Source organism: Acanthochromis polyacanthus, chromosome 12, assembly GCF_021347895.1.
Source record: "Acanthochromis polyacanthus isolate Apoly-LR-REF ecotype Palm Island chromosome 12, KAUST_Apoly_ChrSc, whole genome shotgun sequence".
NCBI lineage: Eukaryota > Metazoa > Chordata > Actinopteri > Pomacentridae > Acanthochromis > Acanthochromis polyacanthus.
Genome location: NC_067124.1, coordinates 31,883,739 through 31,902,856, shown reverse-complemented (window position 1 = coordinate 31,902,856; position 19,118 = coordinate 31,883,739). Strand labels below are relative to the sequence as shown.

At 41.0% G+C, this 19,118-nt stretch overlaps 1 protein-coding gene across 3 annotated transcripts in view; it reads left to right on the top strand.

Annotated features, from left to right (window-relative positions):
• ptprub (protein tyrosine phosphatase receptor type Ub) overlaps positions 1–19,118 on the top strand; it is a 232,400-nt gene that overhangs the window by 178,864 nt on the left and 34,418 nt on the right. For 2 of the 3 annotated variants that reach the window (XM_051956864.1, XM_051956862.1), the window contains 6 exons: positions 7,963–8,035; positions 8,135–8,211; positions 11,289–11,306; positions 12,929–12,965; positions 13,886–13,983; positions 18,171–18,287. In XM_051956864.1, the coding sequence (XP_051812824.1) occupies positions 7,963–8,035; positions 8,135–8,211; positions 11,289–11,306; positions 12,929–12,965; positions 13,886–13,983; positions 18,171–18,287 (420 nt within the window). The remainder of the gene's footprint in view (positions 1–7,962; positions 8,036–8,134; positions 8,212–11,288; positions 11,307–12,928; positions 12,966–13,885; positions 13,984–18,170; positions 18,288–19,118) is intronic. The other variant, XM_051956863.1, reaches the window with a different exon arrangement.

Sequence of the window (19,118 nt, the reverse complement as noted above, 5' to 3'; positions counted from 1 at the left end):
TTGCAATTTTTCTAATTTGTATTTCTAAGATTCACTTGACAATTTCTGTCTGCATAAAGCTTAAAATTGCCATCTTTATTCAGATATTCAATGTGCATAAGCCCCTGTTACCAAAATAGATTTAGTTTTTCTTACAGATTGCAAATATTGTACCATAGTGAAGCTTCTGTACTTCATATGACAACTTAGAGTTAAGGTCATTTCACATAGGCCAAATTTAGATTTATAGTGAATTTTTATTGTATACTATTTTTTTCTAATTGGAAACAGAGGATTTAGAGGTTTGTTTATTTATCTTTCAAAACTAAAAAATGCCATGTTATGTCCAAAATTAGTCATTTCAAAATTTTTGGAAAAAATGCAGCTTCTATACCATTCCAGGTGGTCCTGATAATTTGTAACGTGTTCTAGAAAACTTTAATATACCAGAAATTTAGAAATTCTGTAGTCACATTTGAGTCAGTGGCTAAAATCAGAGGGCACAGTGAGCTTGCTATTCTAATCCATTGTGCATTGTGGCTGCTGAGATGTGGAAAGGCTATAAAGTCATTCTCGAGCATTTTCAAGTGCCTGTGCAAAGCAGAGTCAAGAAGTACAAGATGTTCCACACTGAAAAATCTCAAATGGTAGGAAGACAAAAGTGACGTCTTCACTGGTAAGAACGGTAGCGAGAGAGGCCAAGAAGAATCCAAGGATCACCACTGAGGACATCCTGATGAACCTGAGGAATTCTGGTAGCAACATCTCCAGACAGACATTGTCTGCATTGATGCTGGTGTCATGGACCAAGAAAGACTCCACTTTCCCTAAACAGACACACAAAAGCTCACACGGAGAAAGACAAAAGTTTTCGGTTGCCAGTATGGTCGAGATGACATGAAATTAGAGCTTTTGGACTCTGAAATGTGGCGTTCGTTTGTCGAAAGATAGGAGAAGCGTTAAGCCCCAAGAACATCATCCCCTTGTTGGTGAGGTGTTTTTCAATGAACCAGACAACCCTGTTAAATGAAAAAGCATCATGAGAAAAGGAAAAGCTTCTGGAGGAAATCATCAGGCACTCTGCACAAAATCCTGAGTAGCATTGGAGTTTCCAGTGAGAGGATGATGTGAAACATGCAAAAACCAAAGTGGACAAGAAATAATTATCAGAAAACAATATCAGCACATGTCTATCTGTCTGCTCTCTTTTCCATCCAATGTTTGTCAATTTAGCCATTCCAAATGATAGACTATAGAATCTAGAGTGGTAGATGGAGTCCTTCTTCTTCTCAGATGCACATTGTTTGCGTAATCTATCCTTGGGTTATTTTCCTTTCCATTAAGGCTGCTAAACTATGTCATTATAAATCTTATAAATCTTTCCTCCACTATATGTAACCTATTTGAGGTTACATATAGTGGAGTGACGTTTCAGAATCTTAGTTCTCATGGTCTTATGGTGAAATAAATGTTTCCTGCATTTTCTATAGTGTTGTGCCATCTGTGAAAAGAATACTCAAACAGTTGTGACAGAAGTACTTTCGATGTGTAGAGCATCGTAGAAGTACCACTGACATTGAGTCAAAGAAACTCAAACATCAAGCAGCTCTGCCTACTTTTCTCAACGATGTGCCAAGGTAACTGTCTTCATTGAAACTGGAGGCTGTGGTATGTGACTAACGCGTATATTTGTTGTTGCCTATACAATGCATAACTCGACTATTGTGTTTAACTGAAGAACTGTAGTTAAAACATCCATACATCCTCGACCGCTAAACTGTATTTTCATTATCGCTTTGAAAAAAATGGAATTCAATGTAGAGGCAAACATATCTTCTCACAGAAAGAGCTGTGATGTACTAGGAAAGACTTGCAGTTTGAAAGAGCCTCAGAACCCGAGGCATAATTCAGACCTTTTACTTTCAGTATTTACTTGCAGTTTGATAACCACATGGTTAGATTTAGAAAAATACCATGTTTTGGTTGACACTTTCAAAGTGATAACTACATGTTAGACACTTTGTTGAACTGAGGCACCAAAATTACCTGGTTAGGCGTTGGAAAACATGACAATTTTGGTCAAAATACAACCATTTAATATTATGTTTGAAGCTTTTCTTCTGTTTTCTGGGTTCCAAAGTTAAGGAGTCCCAATTCATCCAATATGTGGTTTGTTGGCTGAAAAGGAGCAACTGCAAAGCAATAAAGCAGCTAGAAAAGATGAGTTGTTTAGAAATCTATTTGTATTAAGTTCAATGTAAATGCAGTTTAGTTGTATAAGAATGTAATTTGTGTAAGACAGAGCTGATATGCATCCATCCAAACCATTTTAAAGTAACTTATCTGGGTTAAAGTCACAGTAGAAAGCTTCCCCTGAGGATTGTCCAGGTGCTTCCACAGCAGCCGGAGGGTATCACCTCTTGGACATGTCCTAGTTCTACCCCAAAGCCTCCCTGAGTAGGACTGGTTGACCTTAATTGGCAGCACCGTTAGCGCTGCAGGCCTTGCTCAAAGATATTGAGAGAGTCTGAGTTTGTATTCTAAGAAGGAGCCCACAGTGGCAGAAACTAACAGCAAACCCCACATATACAAAACCTTCAATATTCAGGTCGTTATTTCTTGTCTTATCCAGATGATGTTATGATCTGTCTAAATTGAGACTGTTTGATTTTCTCTGTTGGATGGTAGCCAGCAGTAAAAAGGTTGCTATGCAGTTATTACATGTTGCGGATAACTGCTAGCTTCAAGAGGCCATGTTAGTTAGGAAGGTTCCTGTGAGTGGTGTGGGAGGCCATCAATCTGACATCGCCGTCCTCACCACCTACTGAAATTAATTACCAGGGTTGAGAAGGCATCTGGATCACACCAATGTTGTGCACATGAATAAATCATCCTCATTTGGGCCCAGAGAAGACCTCTGTCGTGACGGCAGGCCTGATGAGGTTAAATGCTTCCAGCTCTACCTCGTGAGTCTCCTGTCCGTTGCTCACAGATTGTAGCCAAGAGAGGAAGGGGCAGTCTGGGAAGGGAAGAAAGATGAAAAGCCACAGAGGGACAAATGTGCGAGAAGAAAGCTCTTGGCTCCTATTCCCTCTAACCTCCGTATAACCATTCCCAGTAGCAATGTTTATCTCCCTCTGCAATATACGCTGCAATGTAAATGCACCATAATTTGCAGAAGTCGTCGTCACACAGTGCCGCAAATCATTTCTTTGGCAGATCGCTGCTTGGTTTGGCTTATTTTCTTTTTTGCACTGTAGAGGTTTAGTCCTTGGCTGAACGGTGAGCACAGACATGCTTCTTATGCTGAACGCTGCTCCTGCTGTCGCTGCAGCCTCTCTCTGGCGGTGGCTATCTCTAGTCGTGTGATTCAGGCTGCATAATGAAGGTCCCAGATCTCTGAATACCTCTCCCCGGTGGAACGATTGCAGCTGAGGGTTGAGCTCACACCCTGGGGAAAAGTCCATCTCTGTCACCCGTGGCCTGTGGCATTCATGAAAAAGAGAAAACATCTTTTGTCTGTGGTTCATGGTTTCCCCCTCTGGAACTCTGCTTGTAGACTCATTAAACTGTCCCTCACGGGCAAAACACACTCCACTCTAAAAATCAATACACACCTCTTTGGGTGTGTGCGTGTTTTTTCTTTTGCCCCTCTGTGGTACGAGTATGTGTTTTGATGGAGTGTCTCTCTCTATTATGAAGGAAAATGATGAGGAGTATCATATTACATTCCCTTGGCAGGTATAGCTTTTTATTTCCCTGAGGACTACATGTGTTCTGTAAAAACATTGATCAAGAATTTACAGTGAGTTGTAAAGGGACTTATATGTGCGGCAGCCGCTGTCATATTCCCAGCGCAGAAAATTACGAGTAAACAACGGCGGAGCTTTACTGGAGAACTGAAAACTTTCATTATACCACTTTGCACCTTGAGGCTGAGGTTAGCAGGGATGATGGACTCATTGAAACACTGATTCAAAGTTTAGCGGCCGTAGGGGCTTACTGAATTACTGAGCTTATTTTGAAGAACACCAGCTACCTCATGTGGCATTTTTGGTAGCATCTGTCCGGCTTGTTTTTTCTCTTTTTTTGCTAGGAATATTGTGTTCTAAAAGTTATTTTGTAAATCTGTGATTGGATTTTGACTGAATGTTGACTGGGTATTATCTATCTCATCACCGAAAAATTCCTAACTCATAGGCATCCTACTTATTTTGATGGGGGGGGGGGGGGGGGGGGGGTGACAGGTTAGAGTGAGGTAGAATAACTGAGAGAAACCGAGGACAGCACCTTACTGAGGGGAACTAATAATGCACATAATGAGATCTTGTCAGATGTTGATAGAACATAATGATGTTACATTTTTAAAAAAGTAATTTTGAAGTGGAATGCTGTCAGTGGTTCACAACTGAACCTGTGTCATAATCTCATTTTACTCATTTTATATGATCCTCTTAACCAACCCACCCCACTGATCCTTGCCAGTGAAGGTTTCTAATCAATCCTCCACTGCTCTGTGTTGTTTTTCTTCAGCATACTGCCATTTTCTTGCAGTTTTTCTTCCCATGTGGTTGCCCTCTTTTGCTTCTGTCTCGAAGGTCGAGCTGAGTAGTAGTGGGAGACAAACAGAGAGGGGTCCAGTGTCCAAAATATACAGGAGGGAGGAGAAAAAACAAGGAGGAAGAGGTGGACAAGGAGAGAAGTGATGAAGAGAAATAGAAGAGGGTAACGAGATTCAGGGAGGAAGACAGACTCGCAAAGGGAGTGCATGAAAAGAGGAGGAAGAAGTGAGGAGGAGGGTGTAATCCCAGGCAGGATTTTGCTGGTTCTTGGCTCTCTGCGGGGGAAAACTGTGTTGTAATCCTCTGCTCAGCATGCAGACTTGGGCAGAGTTTCACCAAATTCCTCTAGTGGCTGAGAACCGCTGGGGGTGTTCTGGTATGGATGTATATATCTATATATATATATTTGTGTGTGTGTGTGTGTGTGTGTGTGTGTGTGTTTTGTTCGTACATCTGAAGGGTCTTTCTGCAGGCTTAATTTGGCCCCAAGGTGAATAAAGACGACTTGCGAGAGTAAACGCCTGATAGTGCGTCCATGCAGACAGGCGGGATGAGGAGATGTGCTATAATTCGGCTGAGCAGACATCTAGGAAGCAGGTGGTAGACAGATCCTCTGCCTTCAGCTCAGCCCACTGTGCTTGGTATATACACACATTTAGTCAGCGTTTGATGTCATATTGTGGCAATTTCAGTTCACAGGTCGTTTTATTAGGTACACCTGTGAAATCTCATGAAATCCAATACAACAGTTCCATTATTAATTCTGCTGTGACTCAGTTTGTACATTTCCAGATTTTTATTGACATTGTTTGTTGACAATTGTTTGTTGCTAATATTTTGTCCATGCTATTTACATACATGAAGGGGGACAGATTGTTAGAAATGCCTTTAATCCTCTGAAGCACCAGCGTGTTTAGAAGGAGTTTTATGTTTCAAAAAAATCACCAAGTTTACGTCATGTGAAAGAGCCAGAAAATTAGATTAAAAAAACATGAGAATCCTGAAATATTCGACTTCTCCGCAGCTCTTGAGCTACTCGTCTGTGATGTGCCATTTTGTCATACAACCTAGCAAAAATCTAAGGTTGAAAATGTGATATTTCATCAGATTCACTTTATTCTGTTCATAATAAAAGACTATTAAGAACATTCTGTTCTTTAGCAACACTAAATTCCGCACTCTTCACTGAAATAATAAAGCGATTAGTGACTCAGCTGCTACAGTTATGCAACAAAAATCCAGACTTTTTAGCTGGAGTGGGCTAAAATAAAGGCTGTAATAGTAAAATATCCATAGTTACATTTCTAACTTTATTAAACTGCACAAAAGACATTTTTCAGATCTCTCTATTCTCTACTCCCCGTTGTCCTGCAGGGCGTTATATTGCAGTGAAAATGTGAAATAAACAGACTTTATTTAGGGTTCAGAGGGTTAATTATAATGCAGTCCAATACACCATCACCACCCACTGTCACCTCAACAATTAACATGAGGTGGATTTATCACCTTTTGGACAACGTCAACAATAACTGAAAATGTATAATCCTCTTAAAAGCAGCATTACTGGCTGAGGTGTGCATTAGATCAGCATTAATGTTTTTCTCATGTGAGAATATTTAGCTGTTTTTTCCTCCTTGTTTTATACTTACATAGCAATTAGGCTTAAAATGATAATGGTGGCACAAGTCACTAACTGAAATATTTGTCATTTTTGTAACAATGTGAAGCGAGAACCTTGTAAAAGAGGTTTTATACTCTTAATGGCCATCGTGTTTCGCTGAACAACTGATTGTGATATCAGTCAAACGTTGAGTTCTGGTAGCATCCGCCTGCATCTGTATCTTGAGGGAATACCTCACAGTGAATGTGCTGGGTTTGAACAGGGCTTTTTTTTTCTCTTTTGTTCTACTCTATAGTGTAGTTAGTTAACGATGTGCCTCTTTCATTGGATGCGACACTTGATTAGACTGTAGGGAGCAAGACTAGCAGGAGCAGAAAACCCTGAGAGAGCATCACCAGGGAAGACACGAAGCATCTCCTATCTATGTCTGTGAGTTGAAGACTTCAGGCAGTCAGTAACAAGGAACGAATTAGGATGATTTAATTTCTCTTTGTGTGTTTTTGTTAAATTACTTTGGGGACTATGTCTTAAAAGGTCTTTTTTACATATTATACAAAACAAAAAATCACTCAAATTAAAGATCCCATGTGGTGAAAATCCATTTTTCTTTTGTTGTTTGTGGTTGTTATAAACTTGGAGGTGTAAACTAATGGCTGTTTAGAAACTAAGACTTTTAACTCTGTCATTCTTCAACTAGATAACTCTGACTGTCAATCACAGACGCAGACAGTGTTTTCTTACTGAAGGGGGCGGGAACAGCAGCACCGCGTTGGTTTTTAAAGGCAAAACAGCTTTTTTAGAACACAATAAAAATATTAATTCGCTGAAAAACTGGAGCATTTTGTCATAAAACCTAATGAGACTGATTAATTTGCGAAACAGTACGATACGAAATGGTGCAATAAAGCTTCTTGAATTTTCACTTTCGGATGTTCTTCAAAACTAAGACATGGTGCTGAAATCCATTATTTTATTTCAGAATAGACTTAAAGCCCAAAAACATGTAACTTCCCAAATGCTTACAATCAGGACTGTATGTAACTATCATTACAAAATTGATGCTATATCATATTGTATGTCAGAAAAAGGATTTTGCATGTCGAATGTGGTACGCCAAAATTACCAGGATGTTCTACTACATCTGGTTGGATTTTGCAGTATGGAAGCTGGCATGCTTTTCTCTGCATTCTGAGTCACGGTGTTTCGCTCGAGTATAACCAAGCGAGTGCAAGCAGTTGACGGCTCATTTTGCACTACAGTTTACGACGATCAAAGTTTAAGGAGCATTGTTTTGACAAAGTAGTGTCTCCTAATTGTATGCAGTGCATACTTTGTGAAGGCAGCTGTAGTACGCACTTAAAAGAAAGAGCATGCAATTTGGAGCACAACCTTTCTAACTCTCACTGTCACAGATTTATCACTTGATACTCTCACTGACACACTGAATTTAAACCCAGTTATACATTTTAAGTGCCGAGGGGCTTTAACAAGAATAGCTGCATGTGAGGTCAGTGACTCATGAGGGCTCTGGAAGCAGACAAGCACTACATGCCGCTGTTTTCTTTAATTACACATCATGCACGAAGCACCAACTCTCTCTGGTGGATACAGCAGCTTTTGATCTAAGCCTCGGAGCCCTGATGACGGCTCTTAGCTCGCTAAACACAAATCCTAATTTTCCTTTTTCATTCAGATAAACAAAAGAAAATATGTGCTGATTGTTTCCTGAGATGTGTGAATGGTTCATACAGAGAGACCATGTGCCTGTAATCTGCAACAAGTGCCTCTTTATCTCTGTAGAGCTTCTTTGATGGCTGGGACTGCACAAAGAAGAAGGACAAAACCAAAGGAAGGCATGACACCTTGCTGGGATGTAAGTAATCACGAATCATTTAATCCTGAACACGTAAGGCGTTCTGACAGCTTTGTATTTCATCATCGCCTTTGCTCTTTTCATTTTTATCCGTCTCAGATGACCGCCACAGAGTGAAGCTCCACCCTCTCCTGGGAGACCCCAACTCAGACTACATTAATGCAAACTACATCGACGTGAGTCTAATCCTGTTTTTTCTGCCTGTGTTCAATACGGGACACAAATAGCTTCTGCTGAGTCTCTCACGCCCTGCAAAGCCACAGTCCATCTCCCTCATTCCTGTAAGCCCACCAGTCTGCTGCCCCACTTTCACCTGGAAATCTTCATCCAATCAGACACCCTTTCCCGGCAGTGTTTTGCCAGATGCCACGGTTGTCAATTGCACCGGATCCCTGACCCAGACTCCCTCTGCTATCACTGTTATTAAAACAGAGCGGAATAAATGCATTTAATGCCTTTGCAGAGGAGATGAACCTTTGTGTAAGATGCAACAAATCCGCCTAAATTAAATAGACATCATTGCTGTTATTCAATCTCTGGATGGGCCAGACGGAGATGATCCTTTCCCACCGTTCACCTGAACTGTCACACACATGCAGTAACATTCTCACTGCTCATACAAAATACATGTATATGTTGCTAATGTGTCTCACACTATCTCATCCATGCGTGTTCTCATTCATAAGACCTAGTGGAGGCCGCTCAGAAGGAGAAGTTTCCAATGAAAGCGTTCAGTCAAGATTATAGAAAAAACGTATTCTACAAACAGAAACCTGTATTTCCATTCTCTGTGAATTATCCGTCACAGTCCTTAGTTGTTATTCTCTATTCATCCGAGTAATGTCAAGGGAAGTCTGGCAATCTAGTGTGATTTCTTTATCTCACAAGGTTTATTTTGCACGCCCCTCGTTGGGACTACTGTAAAGTAAATATGCCACTCTGCTGGAAGCTGAGGCGATGTATTCCTACTTTTGTTTGAGCTTGATAAGAGGCTGGAAGATCCGGTCTCCGTCAAAGAAGGACCTTTTTTGAAAAACAGCTGCCGTGTTTTATTCCGTGAAAGAAAACAACTAGGTACACATGTTGATTTAGGGTGCATTCCTCCTTTTTGGCCAAATTGTATCATCAAAATGCTTGACACTGCTGAGCTTTTTTTCCCTCTCTTCTGTTTCTCTGTAGAGAAAGGGCAGCGGTGAGATGCTTTTAGAGAGTTCATTACAAAGAGAGGGCATTAAAAACCTGGCCTGCTGTTAGGCTGTAGTGATTGGGAGGGTCTCCATTAGCGTTTAGGGCACTGAGGTGCAGGCATTAGAGGGAAAATACCACTCAGCAGCCACTACAGTGTCAGTGTCAGTGATGTTACTCCCTGACAAGGATGACCTGGCAAGCTGAATTGTAACTACTTAGCCACGGCGGAGCATATTTTGGGCAGCCTGTGATTATTTCAGCGGAGGTTAAATGTAAAAGTTTTTCTTCCCTCTGAAACGTTGTTGCACTCTCACAAAGTGCAACCTCTCTGATTCCTCTTTTCATGTCATTTAATGCCTGGTTATTTGCTTTTGTTGTGGTGTGTGTTGCTTGAAGAGGTGCAGAACTTTGCATATGTCAACAGCCTGCTGCACTTATAGTAAATGGCAAGCAGTGCGGTGCGTCATAGCTGCTGCTGATTTACATTTTGTTTGCATCGGGGAGCATCGGGGTCTTTCTGACAGGTGTAGCAAGGACACACAATCAAAAACATAGACACAGTAGTAATATCTTACTCTGTGTCTGATATTATAGGCGCTAAAAAAAATCTGTTTTCTACATCAGGGTCAAACTGTTAATTGTGAATTTCTCCTTGATCAATGTGGTCACGGTTTTGGCTGTGTTATATGAGGGATTTTTGGGTTGTAGTATTAGTCTTGGTTGGTGGTGGTGATGTTGACGTTGGTCGTGTTTAGGGGGAAAAGGGTCATGTAATGTGGCATTTGAACATTTGAATCTGAAGGCACATGCAAATTTGTTGTGATTGATTTGTATTGTGCCTGAGTATGATTTTATTCCCGGCTGACTCCCCTGCTGGCCACCGTTTAACATTAATGTACTAGAGTACATACTATATGCCTATCCTAATAAGGTGAACTGGACTTCCTCACTTTAAGGAAATTTGCAGGAACAGTGCATTAGCCAAAAAGGTGTGCAGCTTTTGGATTAGCTTTGTGCAGGTCACTGTCCAGGTACATTACTCTGGCCCTGCCCAGCGGTTCCTGCTCAAGCCAAACACTGATGATAAACTCACTTTTGGAGGCATTAGAAAAGTTTGTAAATATGAAGCCTTAAAACCTTTTTTTTTTTTTTTTTTTTTTAACAAATGCAGTAGGTATATTATAATGGTGTCTATTGGGATTTCTTTTTCTTGGAATACCACAAGAGACCATTGGGATAAAAGGGTTATATGGCTGAGTGGTGGCGCTGTTTCCAACCTGTTTTATGCATCGACAGGCTTAAGACCACAAGTTTGAAAATGAAAAGAGCATAGAGTTACAAATCTCTGCTTGAGGCTCGTGGCTTGAGGCTACATCAGTAGAATCTAACATAACACACCCCATTCTCTGAGCCGACCGTCAGCGATCGAGATACATTGTGGGTAATGTAGGATTTGACAAGGGAGAGGAATGCGTGGAATCAGAAAGACAATATCTCGGCTTCTGCTGCATCATATTTGATCCCCCATTTTTAGCTCTGCATCACGAGTCTGACAATGTCATAAGAGCGTAATTTAGAATTGCTAGAGGAGCCTTTTAAGATTAGAAACAAACGTTTCGGGTGCTTTTAAGTGTAACTACTTACTTTGCTCTAAAAATTGCTTGTCACACTTTGTTTCTCAGTTCATAAACAAGCACAGATTATGTAGTGCATCCTTCCAAGAGTGTTGTGATGCAACATGCAATGAAAAGGCTTTTGGCATCATTTTAAAACAGTGAGCTAGCCTCATTTTCTGATTAGCAGTGTAATGTATGTGTGAGACTCTGTAAACAGATGCAAATTAAACAGTAAAGAAAACGAGAATTCATTTTTCTTACCAAAAAGCAATGGCCTTAGGTCTGAAATTCACACAAAGTGAGCGCACTAACACATAAGGCTCAGTGCTGCACACACACAGACCTCCCACCTGTCTGCAACGATAACTCCTAAAGCTTCTTTCATTAACTAGCCTATATGTCTTCTTTTTCTACTTCCCACCCCACTTCCTCGACCTTGGACCCTGTAGATTCGGATTAACAGGGAAGTAAGTACTTAACTGCTCGTTCTTCTGCCTGCCATCGCTCTATTTTTCCTCTTTCCCCCTTCCTGTCTCCTCCCACTACCCTCTTCTCTTTTCACTGTCCTCTATCCACAAATGCTCAAAGGTCAGAGTATTTTCAGGTCTGTGCACATTTGACAAAACAGAACTAAAAAAAAGAAAAAAGAAACAAGCCCTTTTAGCTAATGATTTTAAACGAACACAAGGAGATGTGTCCTCTCCGGATAGAGGACCCTGCTGTCTATGTTAGTTCTCATAAGTGGCCAAGAATCAGGAAGTTTAGTTGCTATGGCAACCGTTCTTAAGTGGAGGAGTGGTGGCATTCATGCTGATAGAATTTGGCCAGGGCATGAGGAATTGTGGATAGCAGGCCTCACAGCACTGGTCATCCATCTCCATTCCAAACATGTCCACGTTTATCTGACTGGATGCAATTCAGTTTAGCAATCCATCAGCAACGTGGACGGACTCGACATATTCGGAAGATGCCCTCTGCAAAAAGAGATAGAAAAAAAAAAAAACTCTTATCAACATGGATTGCTGCATGATTTGATGAGAGCCGGTGGGCTTGGGAGTTTGTTCAGATCATTCCAGACCTGCCTTCGCCGCTCTACAGCCATGTTAGTCATGTAATTGCGGCATCAATTATCCTTCCAGCTGCTCTTCTCAACAAACAGTGAACCACAACATCCATTTGGTTTCCTGGGCGATGTTTTCATAGAGTCTCAGGGAACAGGTGTCTCCTTTACTCAGGCAGGTTTACTAAGCTGTACTTACTCTTTAAGGACGACTTCCTTTGAACAGTTTGCTCATCCTGGAAGTGCTTCAAAGTCCCTCAGGTGGTCTTTGTCGTGTTTATCCCCCTCAAGGCTGTAGAGGTGACATCTCACATTCGGTCACATTCATATTCACCCCATACTACCATATGAAATTGTCTGTCATCTGTATCAAAGGTTTCCTCAGCCTTTGATATGAAGGTTTTCAGAATACTTTGCTGTACATAGTATCTGATATTGCTCTTCAAGGCTGCTTATGTACATGCATTTATGCGAAACCTGTGCAAGACGTCAGACCACTTGTTTGGCTTGACTTTCCCATTTTCTGAAAAAAAAATAAGTGTGCTTTTGGTTTGTTATATCATCTCCTCAGATTTAGTAGTTATTGCATTTTCAGTGAAAATTGATTTTTGTCTTATGAGATTCTGAGAGAGAGGGTGATGGATAAATAAATCGGACACCTGAAATTAAAAAGCGTGCACCTTTAGTTTCTTTATCATATCTTTATTAAACTGTCACAGGGATTCAGCTATTGTTCGCTCAGCTCACCTGATATGCTGTACGAATCCATCAGCTCAGCATTCTGTATTTACCATGTGTTGCCTCGACTGCTCCAAACTGTCTGTGGAATCGCTGACAGCTAAGACATGGTCTGGACTCGAATTATACAGGATGCACGTTCATAGAATTTACAAGAATGGGTCAGTAGGAGAGCAGAATAGAGGGGAGGGAGGGGAGGAAGAGGGTGAGACAGAGAGACACCCTCCCCATACAGCTGTGCCTGAGGCGCAGATGGCTTACTCAGCATGTCATCCCTCTTCTCTCTTTCAGGGCTACCATCGATCCAACCACTTCATCGCCACTCAGGGTGAGTATCCCAGCAAGGCTATAGTGTGTATTAGTGTGTGTGTGGACTCTGTATGGTGAGCACCTTTTGTCACGGTATAATAAATTGAAGATGATTCAACCAATGAGCCTACTCATGCACGGTCCCTTGCCAACAAACCGTCTCCTCTCCCGAACCCAACGGTGACTGCTTGACTATCAACCCTCGAATCCTTGTGTTCGCGATGTGAATGTATTAATCATGAGAAGAGCCTGAATAATTAAACGCATTAATTGTAGCTTCTCAATCTCTGTGACATGTGGAGCGATGTGTTCATTGTCACAGAGAGAACCTTTAGTTCAGTCTCCGTTGCCCCAACACAAAGTCGCATCTGATGGACAGTTGGGCTCCACATGTGTGATTGTTTAAAAAGTCCTTTTTCGAAACCCTATGGAGGGTGCTATTCCAGGGAGCTTCCAATGCAGAGTCACTCAGGGTCTCCTCGTCTGCTTATCTTGCAGTCACACCACCTCTCCCCTCCTGTTACAGGCACATGAAACTTGCATGAAAAAGAAAAGAAAAAGATGTCAGCTGCTACTGTTTTTTTGTCTTTCTGAGTATTTCTTTTTCCCGACGTGATTCTCGTTTTAAAGCCGCATCTCGCCTCCTAAACGTCTCTTCCTCAGATGACAGTGAGTGACTGGTGATCCCTCGAGCTTTCATCACCAGCTACCGCCGTTGTTTTGTCACCCATCGCCCGTTCTCTTCTGCCTGCCTGGAATTCCCAATACCTTTATTGATGGCACAATCTTAAGAGATCAGTACCCTTCCATCTGAGGAAGGGCACTTGGGTCGCAATCATACAAGATTTCACAACGGCAAAAGCTCCCTTATTGCAATGGCAGGCTTTGATGCTGACGTTTTTGTCTCATTCTCTGTTATTTCCTCCCTCTTCCCACCAGGACCCAAGCAGGAGACTCTGTATGATTTTTGGAGGATGGTGTGGCAGGAAAATTGTTTCAGCATCGTCATGATCACTAAGCTGGTAGAGGTTGGCAGGGTAAGTAATGTGCACTCTCCCCCTCCTGTCACCACCCAGTGTTCAGAAAAACACCACATTCATCATAAGGGAACATTCTGGTGACTGTATGAAAGGCTTTCATGTCTTTGATAAGCGTAGGTCTCTCAGGACCTTGCTGTGCATGCAAACCACAGCATTAAAGCTGTTTTATTTCAGCTGTGATGCCTTTTATTTGTGTGAAATCACAAACTTAACTGTTAAAGGAGCAATTAAACAATTAGATCTGCAACAGTTAATCATTGTTAAATATTAAATTGACAGCCAACTGTTTTGTTGTTCAATTAATAAATTTATGTTGTTTCTAAGAGAAAAAAACAAACAAAAAAATTGTCTGATTCCAGCTGCTTAACAATTGCATTTTTTCTGGTGTCTTTATTTCTCTGTGACAGTAAACTTAGTATCTTTCGTTGTGGGAAAAACGAGACATTTGAGAGGTCATCAAGGGCTTTTGGAAACACTGACTGACATTTTTTTTTTTCCATTTTCTGACTTGAACCGATCACCAATAAAAATAATTGTTAGTTTTAGGTCTGTGAACAATTACAGAAATACTCTATACAGTAGCATCCGTGCCACTCTCATGGTCGTGTGCAATAGCTACCACTAGCAGGTGGTTAGCCTAACTTCAGAAACCGCCATCTCTGTAATAATAAAGGTTATAAAATCTACTGAGCAGCAGCCCATTTTGTACACTTCGTGTATGTTAAATAGCTGCTTTAGATAGCTGCTTTAGAAGCGCTGATCAGGGGACTTTGGTACCTTATTAAGACTGAACCAGACTACTTGTGTTCCCCTGTATGTTTATGCTAAGCTAGGCTAGCCATATGCCATTAGTAGATTCACATTTAGCGTACAGACATGAAACTAGGCCAAAGCACATGTGCCAAAAAACTGCAGTTCCCCAAATGTCCACTTGAGGCTGCTCCTAAAGGCAGTCAATCCCCGTAGGCCCAAATGTTACAATGTCCAACTTCACAGTAAAAAGAAACATATTTACAGCCTCATACAAAAACAGCTCTGGTCTCTAAACCTAATTTCCACATTCATGACAACAGTACAGTCCTGAATTTTTTTTTTTACAAAACTCACACATTTAAATTGTATTCAGATGTAAAACTATGTATTATAAAGGTCATCGCCACTTGAAATTACAGGTAGGTGCTGTTACAGGACAGTCAATGGCCTGCCTCAACTCCACTTGTGCTCCACCTCTTTGCTCATTTTTTGATCACCTGGGAGTTGGGAAGAGTTCCAAGATGGCAGAAGCTGAAGCCACAACATTGGGCTTCAAAACTACTCACACAAATGGTTCCTCCATCCTTTTATACAGTCTGTACAGACACGAGTATATAAGGATAGTTTCCAGCATGTCTAACAAAAGCTGGGCAATATTACCCTGTTGTAAACAACTGTCATATTTAAGACAGTCACAATTAATTTAGCCTTTGTTTTTTAAAAAACACATGCTCAAAATCGATCTCAAAGTTCACGTTCATTAATTATTTGAACTGCATGGTGAATAGAAACTCATGAATTTTCCAACCCACTTGACATTTATCTAACATTCAATAGTATTTAACATACAGTTGCTTAGAGCAATTATTGTTTTGTTCTTTCCCCAGCAAAGCCCATTTTCCATACCTCTGCTGTCCTAAATGTATCAAACTGTGTGTCTGTGATTAGACCCCTGTTAAGCATTTGCTGAAGTGAAAAACAAAACAACAGGATTCTGTCATGACCTTGTCGCTTAATAACTTATAATATTTCTGGCCTTTTCATCTCCCAGCAATGGCGTTTACAAATTTGAATAGATTTTGCATACAGAGCAAAACTCTATGATGGACTGCTGCGTCTGAAAACATTTTTTGCCTTTTTCTTCGACGTGTGCTCGCATTGTTGCTGTATTTGCATATAGCTTCCTTCTGTTCTGTATTGTGTTGATCGAGGCCAAAGATACTCTCAGGAGCAACAGCAACAGCTTCCCTTTATTCTGCAGAACCTTTTCCTCATCTACACCTGCAACTGCTGCTATTTGTCAAACATGGGGCTGATTCTGATAACTAGTAGTCAGCGTGGGTGTGGATGTCAGCATAGATTGTGAACACATGTTTGCTGGCAGTGACTGGTTGTTACTGCCTTCTGAGGGAATGCAATTAATTTTGTTTAACATGTGTCTAACTACTCCTTTAACTTTCTGTATTTAACATTTTAGTGGGAATAACTGAACATCAGGAGTCATCTGAAGTTTGTGTTAGATCTGTTTTCATTCACTGTTGTTGAATTTTCATGGAATGCATTCATTTTAAAGCATTGCTGAATGGATTATCCTTTATTTGCGTCTTTTAACAATTTCATGAAATTGCAGTGCTGTGTTCTAGAAATGTATGTTGACATTATAATGATCATGCAGTCTATGTAGTGTGCAATACCTTTGTTGCATATAAACATATTCTTGACCGCTGGACTGCTTGTCGCTGCACATACGCTATCCTCTACTGCAGCAGTATTATTTTCCACTTCACATAAATGCAGGTACCTACTGTAAGTATTCCGTCCTTTTCCAGTCGAGGCAGGAGAAACATATTACCTCAGTGGATGGTTAAAATGACACAATTTTTCTAGCAGTAGCCCTTCATCCAATTTGGTTCTCCATCCTAGCAATCCTGGGAGCAGTCAACAAATGAGAAGTGGTCTGTGTGGCTGAATCCAAATAACACCTCCATTAAATAAAAAAAATTACTTCCATTGTGCCCGCTGTTGGTAAAAAAGATTGCTGCCCTCCTGTTCATTATGCTGCCCGCCATTATGTGATTATTGTGCTTTTCTTCTCTATGCCCTCCAAGATAAAATATCTGCAGATGAACAGCTTGTTTTTGTTCTTGTGCAGGATTTGTAGTGCAACCTCTACATACTTTTTTTTTTATCTTATTAAAATTCCTCCCAGGATGTCTCTGTTCTAGTTAAACCCAGAAATTAAGTGCCTAATATTTTTATTATCATCACTTAATTTTAAATTATGATCACACAGGTAGTATTTATCTTCTTTGCTTCCACTGAATTGTTAAATTAACCCAGAGAGCTATCTTATTATGCATGCGCTTTGAATTTAGAGCTTGGACTTTAAATATGAAATCCTAGAAATCCAAAACTGGTGTAAGAAAGACCTTAAACAAACTTGTAGATTTATCCAGCAAACCCTACTTTAAGCCTACTGTCCACTACTTTCTGCATGTTCATAAACAAAGATGGCAGAGCCTCTGACATCTTATGGGAAATACAGGAGGTTTATGTTGTAGCTGGGTAGCTGGACTTGGTGTTACCATCATTTACTTGAGTTTACACTGATTTTATCAAAGTGAGTACAGTGGAGAATGGACGTTTTGGTGTTTAGCACTAAGTCCCAGATGGAAATTACAAAAGCATGGCTTGTGCATGAACCAAACTTGGTTATTCCCTCCACCTACAAGTACAAAACCGATGTAAGGGGAGTGATTTCATGCACTGCAGAGCATAATTTATTAACTAGAAAAGCACTCAGAGAGTGCAGAACTCCGCCAAGGATAGAGAGGAAAACAGGAAACCCATGCAGTAAAGGATCATGAGCTGGAATCAAACCTATGTCTCTGACACAGTTCTGTTTACGAATCATCTTCTTAACCAGTTGAGCTATCTGGACACCTTGTTCCAGTTTGTTGGACGACATACTAACCTATGATGTTTTTGTCATATTTTGGACCACATACTAAAACATACTAAAAAATTCAAAGTGATCCAGAATCCAGGATCCTTTCTGGATTGCCACCAAAATTAAATCAGCTCTTCCTCTTACCATAGTCTACATCCCCTCAAAATTTCATGTGAATCTGCCCAGGTGTTTTTGAGTTATCTTGCTAACAGACAGACAGACAGACAGACAGACACACAAACGCCGGGCGTCACATAACCTCCTTGGCGGAGGTAATTAGCATGTTGAAGTAGACTATGAATAAACACAACAACAGAACTCAAAGGATGATACTGTGGATTGAATGTTCTTCTTTTGTGTTCTAAATAGAGATTCAACCCTAACAATTCTCCCCCAAGCAGACTGATGAATGTCACACCTTCTGCAGCTTTGCAGTTGTGAATTTCTGGAGTAACTGTGTTGCGTTGCTGTTTAAAAACAGGTGAAATGCTGTAAATACTGGCCCGATGACAGCGAAATGTACGGTGACATCAAGATCACTCTGCTCAAGACAGAGACTCTCGCTGAATACACAGTTCGCACCTTCGCCTTGGAAAGGGTGAGTTTATCTCAAATTTGCATTTCACCTTCACATGTTTGCGTATCTTTTCTTTTCTTTGCATTCGCTGTTATTTGTCACAATGCTCTCAGTTTGTCACTGCATATTCTGCTTTCCTGTGATTCACTGACAAGTTAGCATGTTACCTGGTTAAGCAAGAATTAAAATTAGCACTAGAACCTTAATAGAAAGGATTAGACACTTGACAGGACTTACTGCTGATAGACGCGAGGTCCACATGTTAAATTGAGAGGAATTAACACCAGCAGCTCTGTGAATGCCCCTGCCGTCTTTCCAACATAGCTGTTACAGTGTTGTTCCCCTGATGGCCTCCATCCTGTCAGTCTCTGGGGGGATCTCTCATTGGAAGGGCTCAGAGAAGCGCTGGAGTGACAGTGGCACAAACACAGCATTATCATCGCACTGTCACATTTGCTCTCCATGGGCACACACTGCTGCTTATTCAAATCGGCATGAATTTGGAAACTGGTGACAGCTTGTTTTTCATAGCTCCCCTCCCTTTCTTTTTTTGGATTTCTGTCTTCAACAAATCTTTGCTTTGCGTCGCTTTACTTTGTCATCTGTGCGCAGAGGAAGAAATTGCTGTGCGACTTCAGCAGCCTCCCAGTAGAGGAGAAACCTCCAGCCCTCCCTGAGCTCCCCAGAGCCTCAGTAATTCCTTTTCTGCACGTCTGTCACACTGCAGCTGCTGCTAACATGTGATGCCCAGAGGCCTAACTGTCCTAGAAGACCTAACACCCCACGTAAATAATGCCCTGGTTGTCCTCACACTGAACCAAGAAAAAATTTGTCACATCTGTCGCAGAGGGA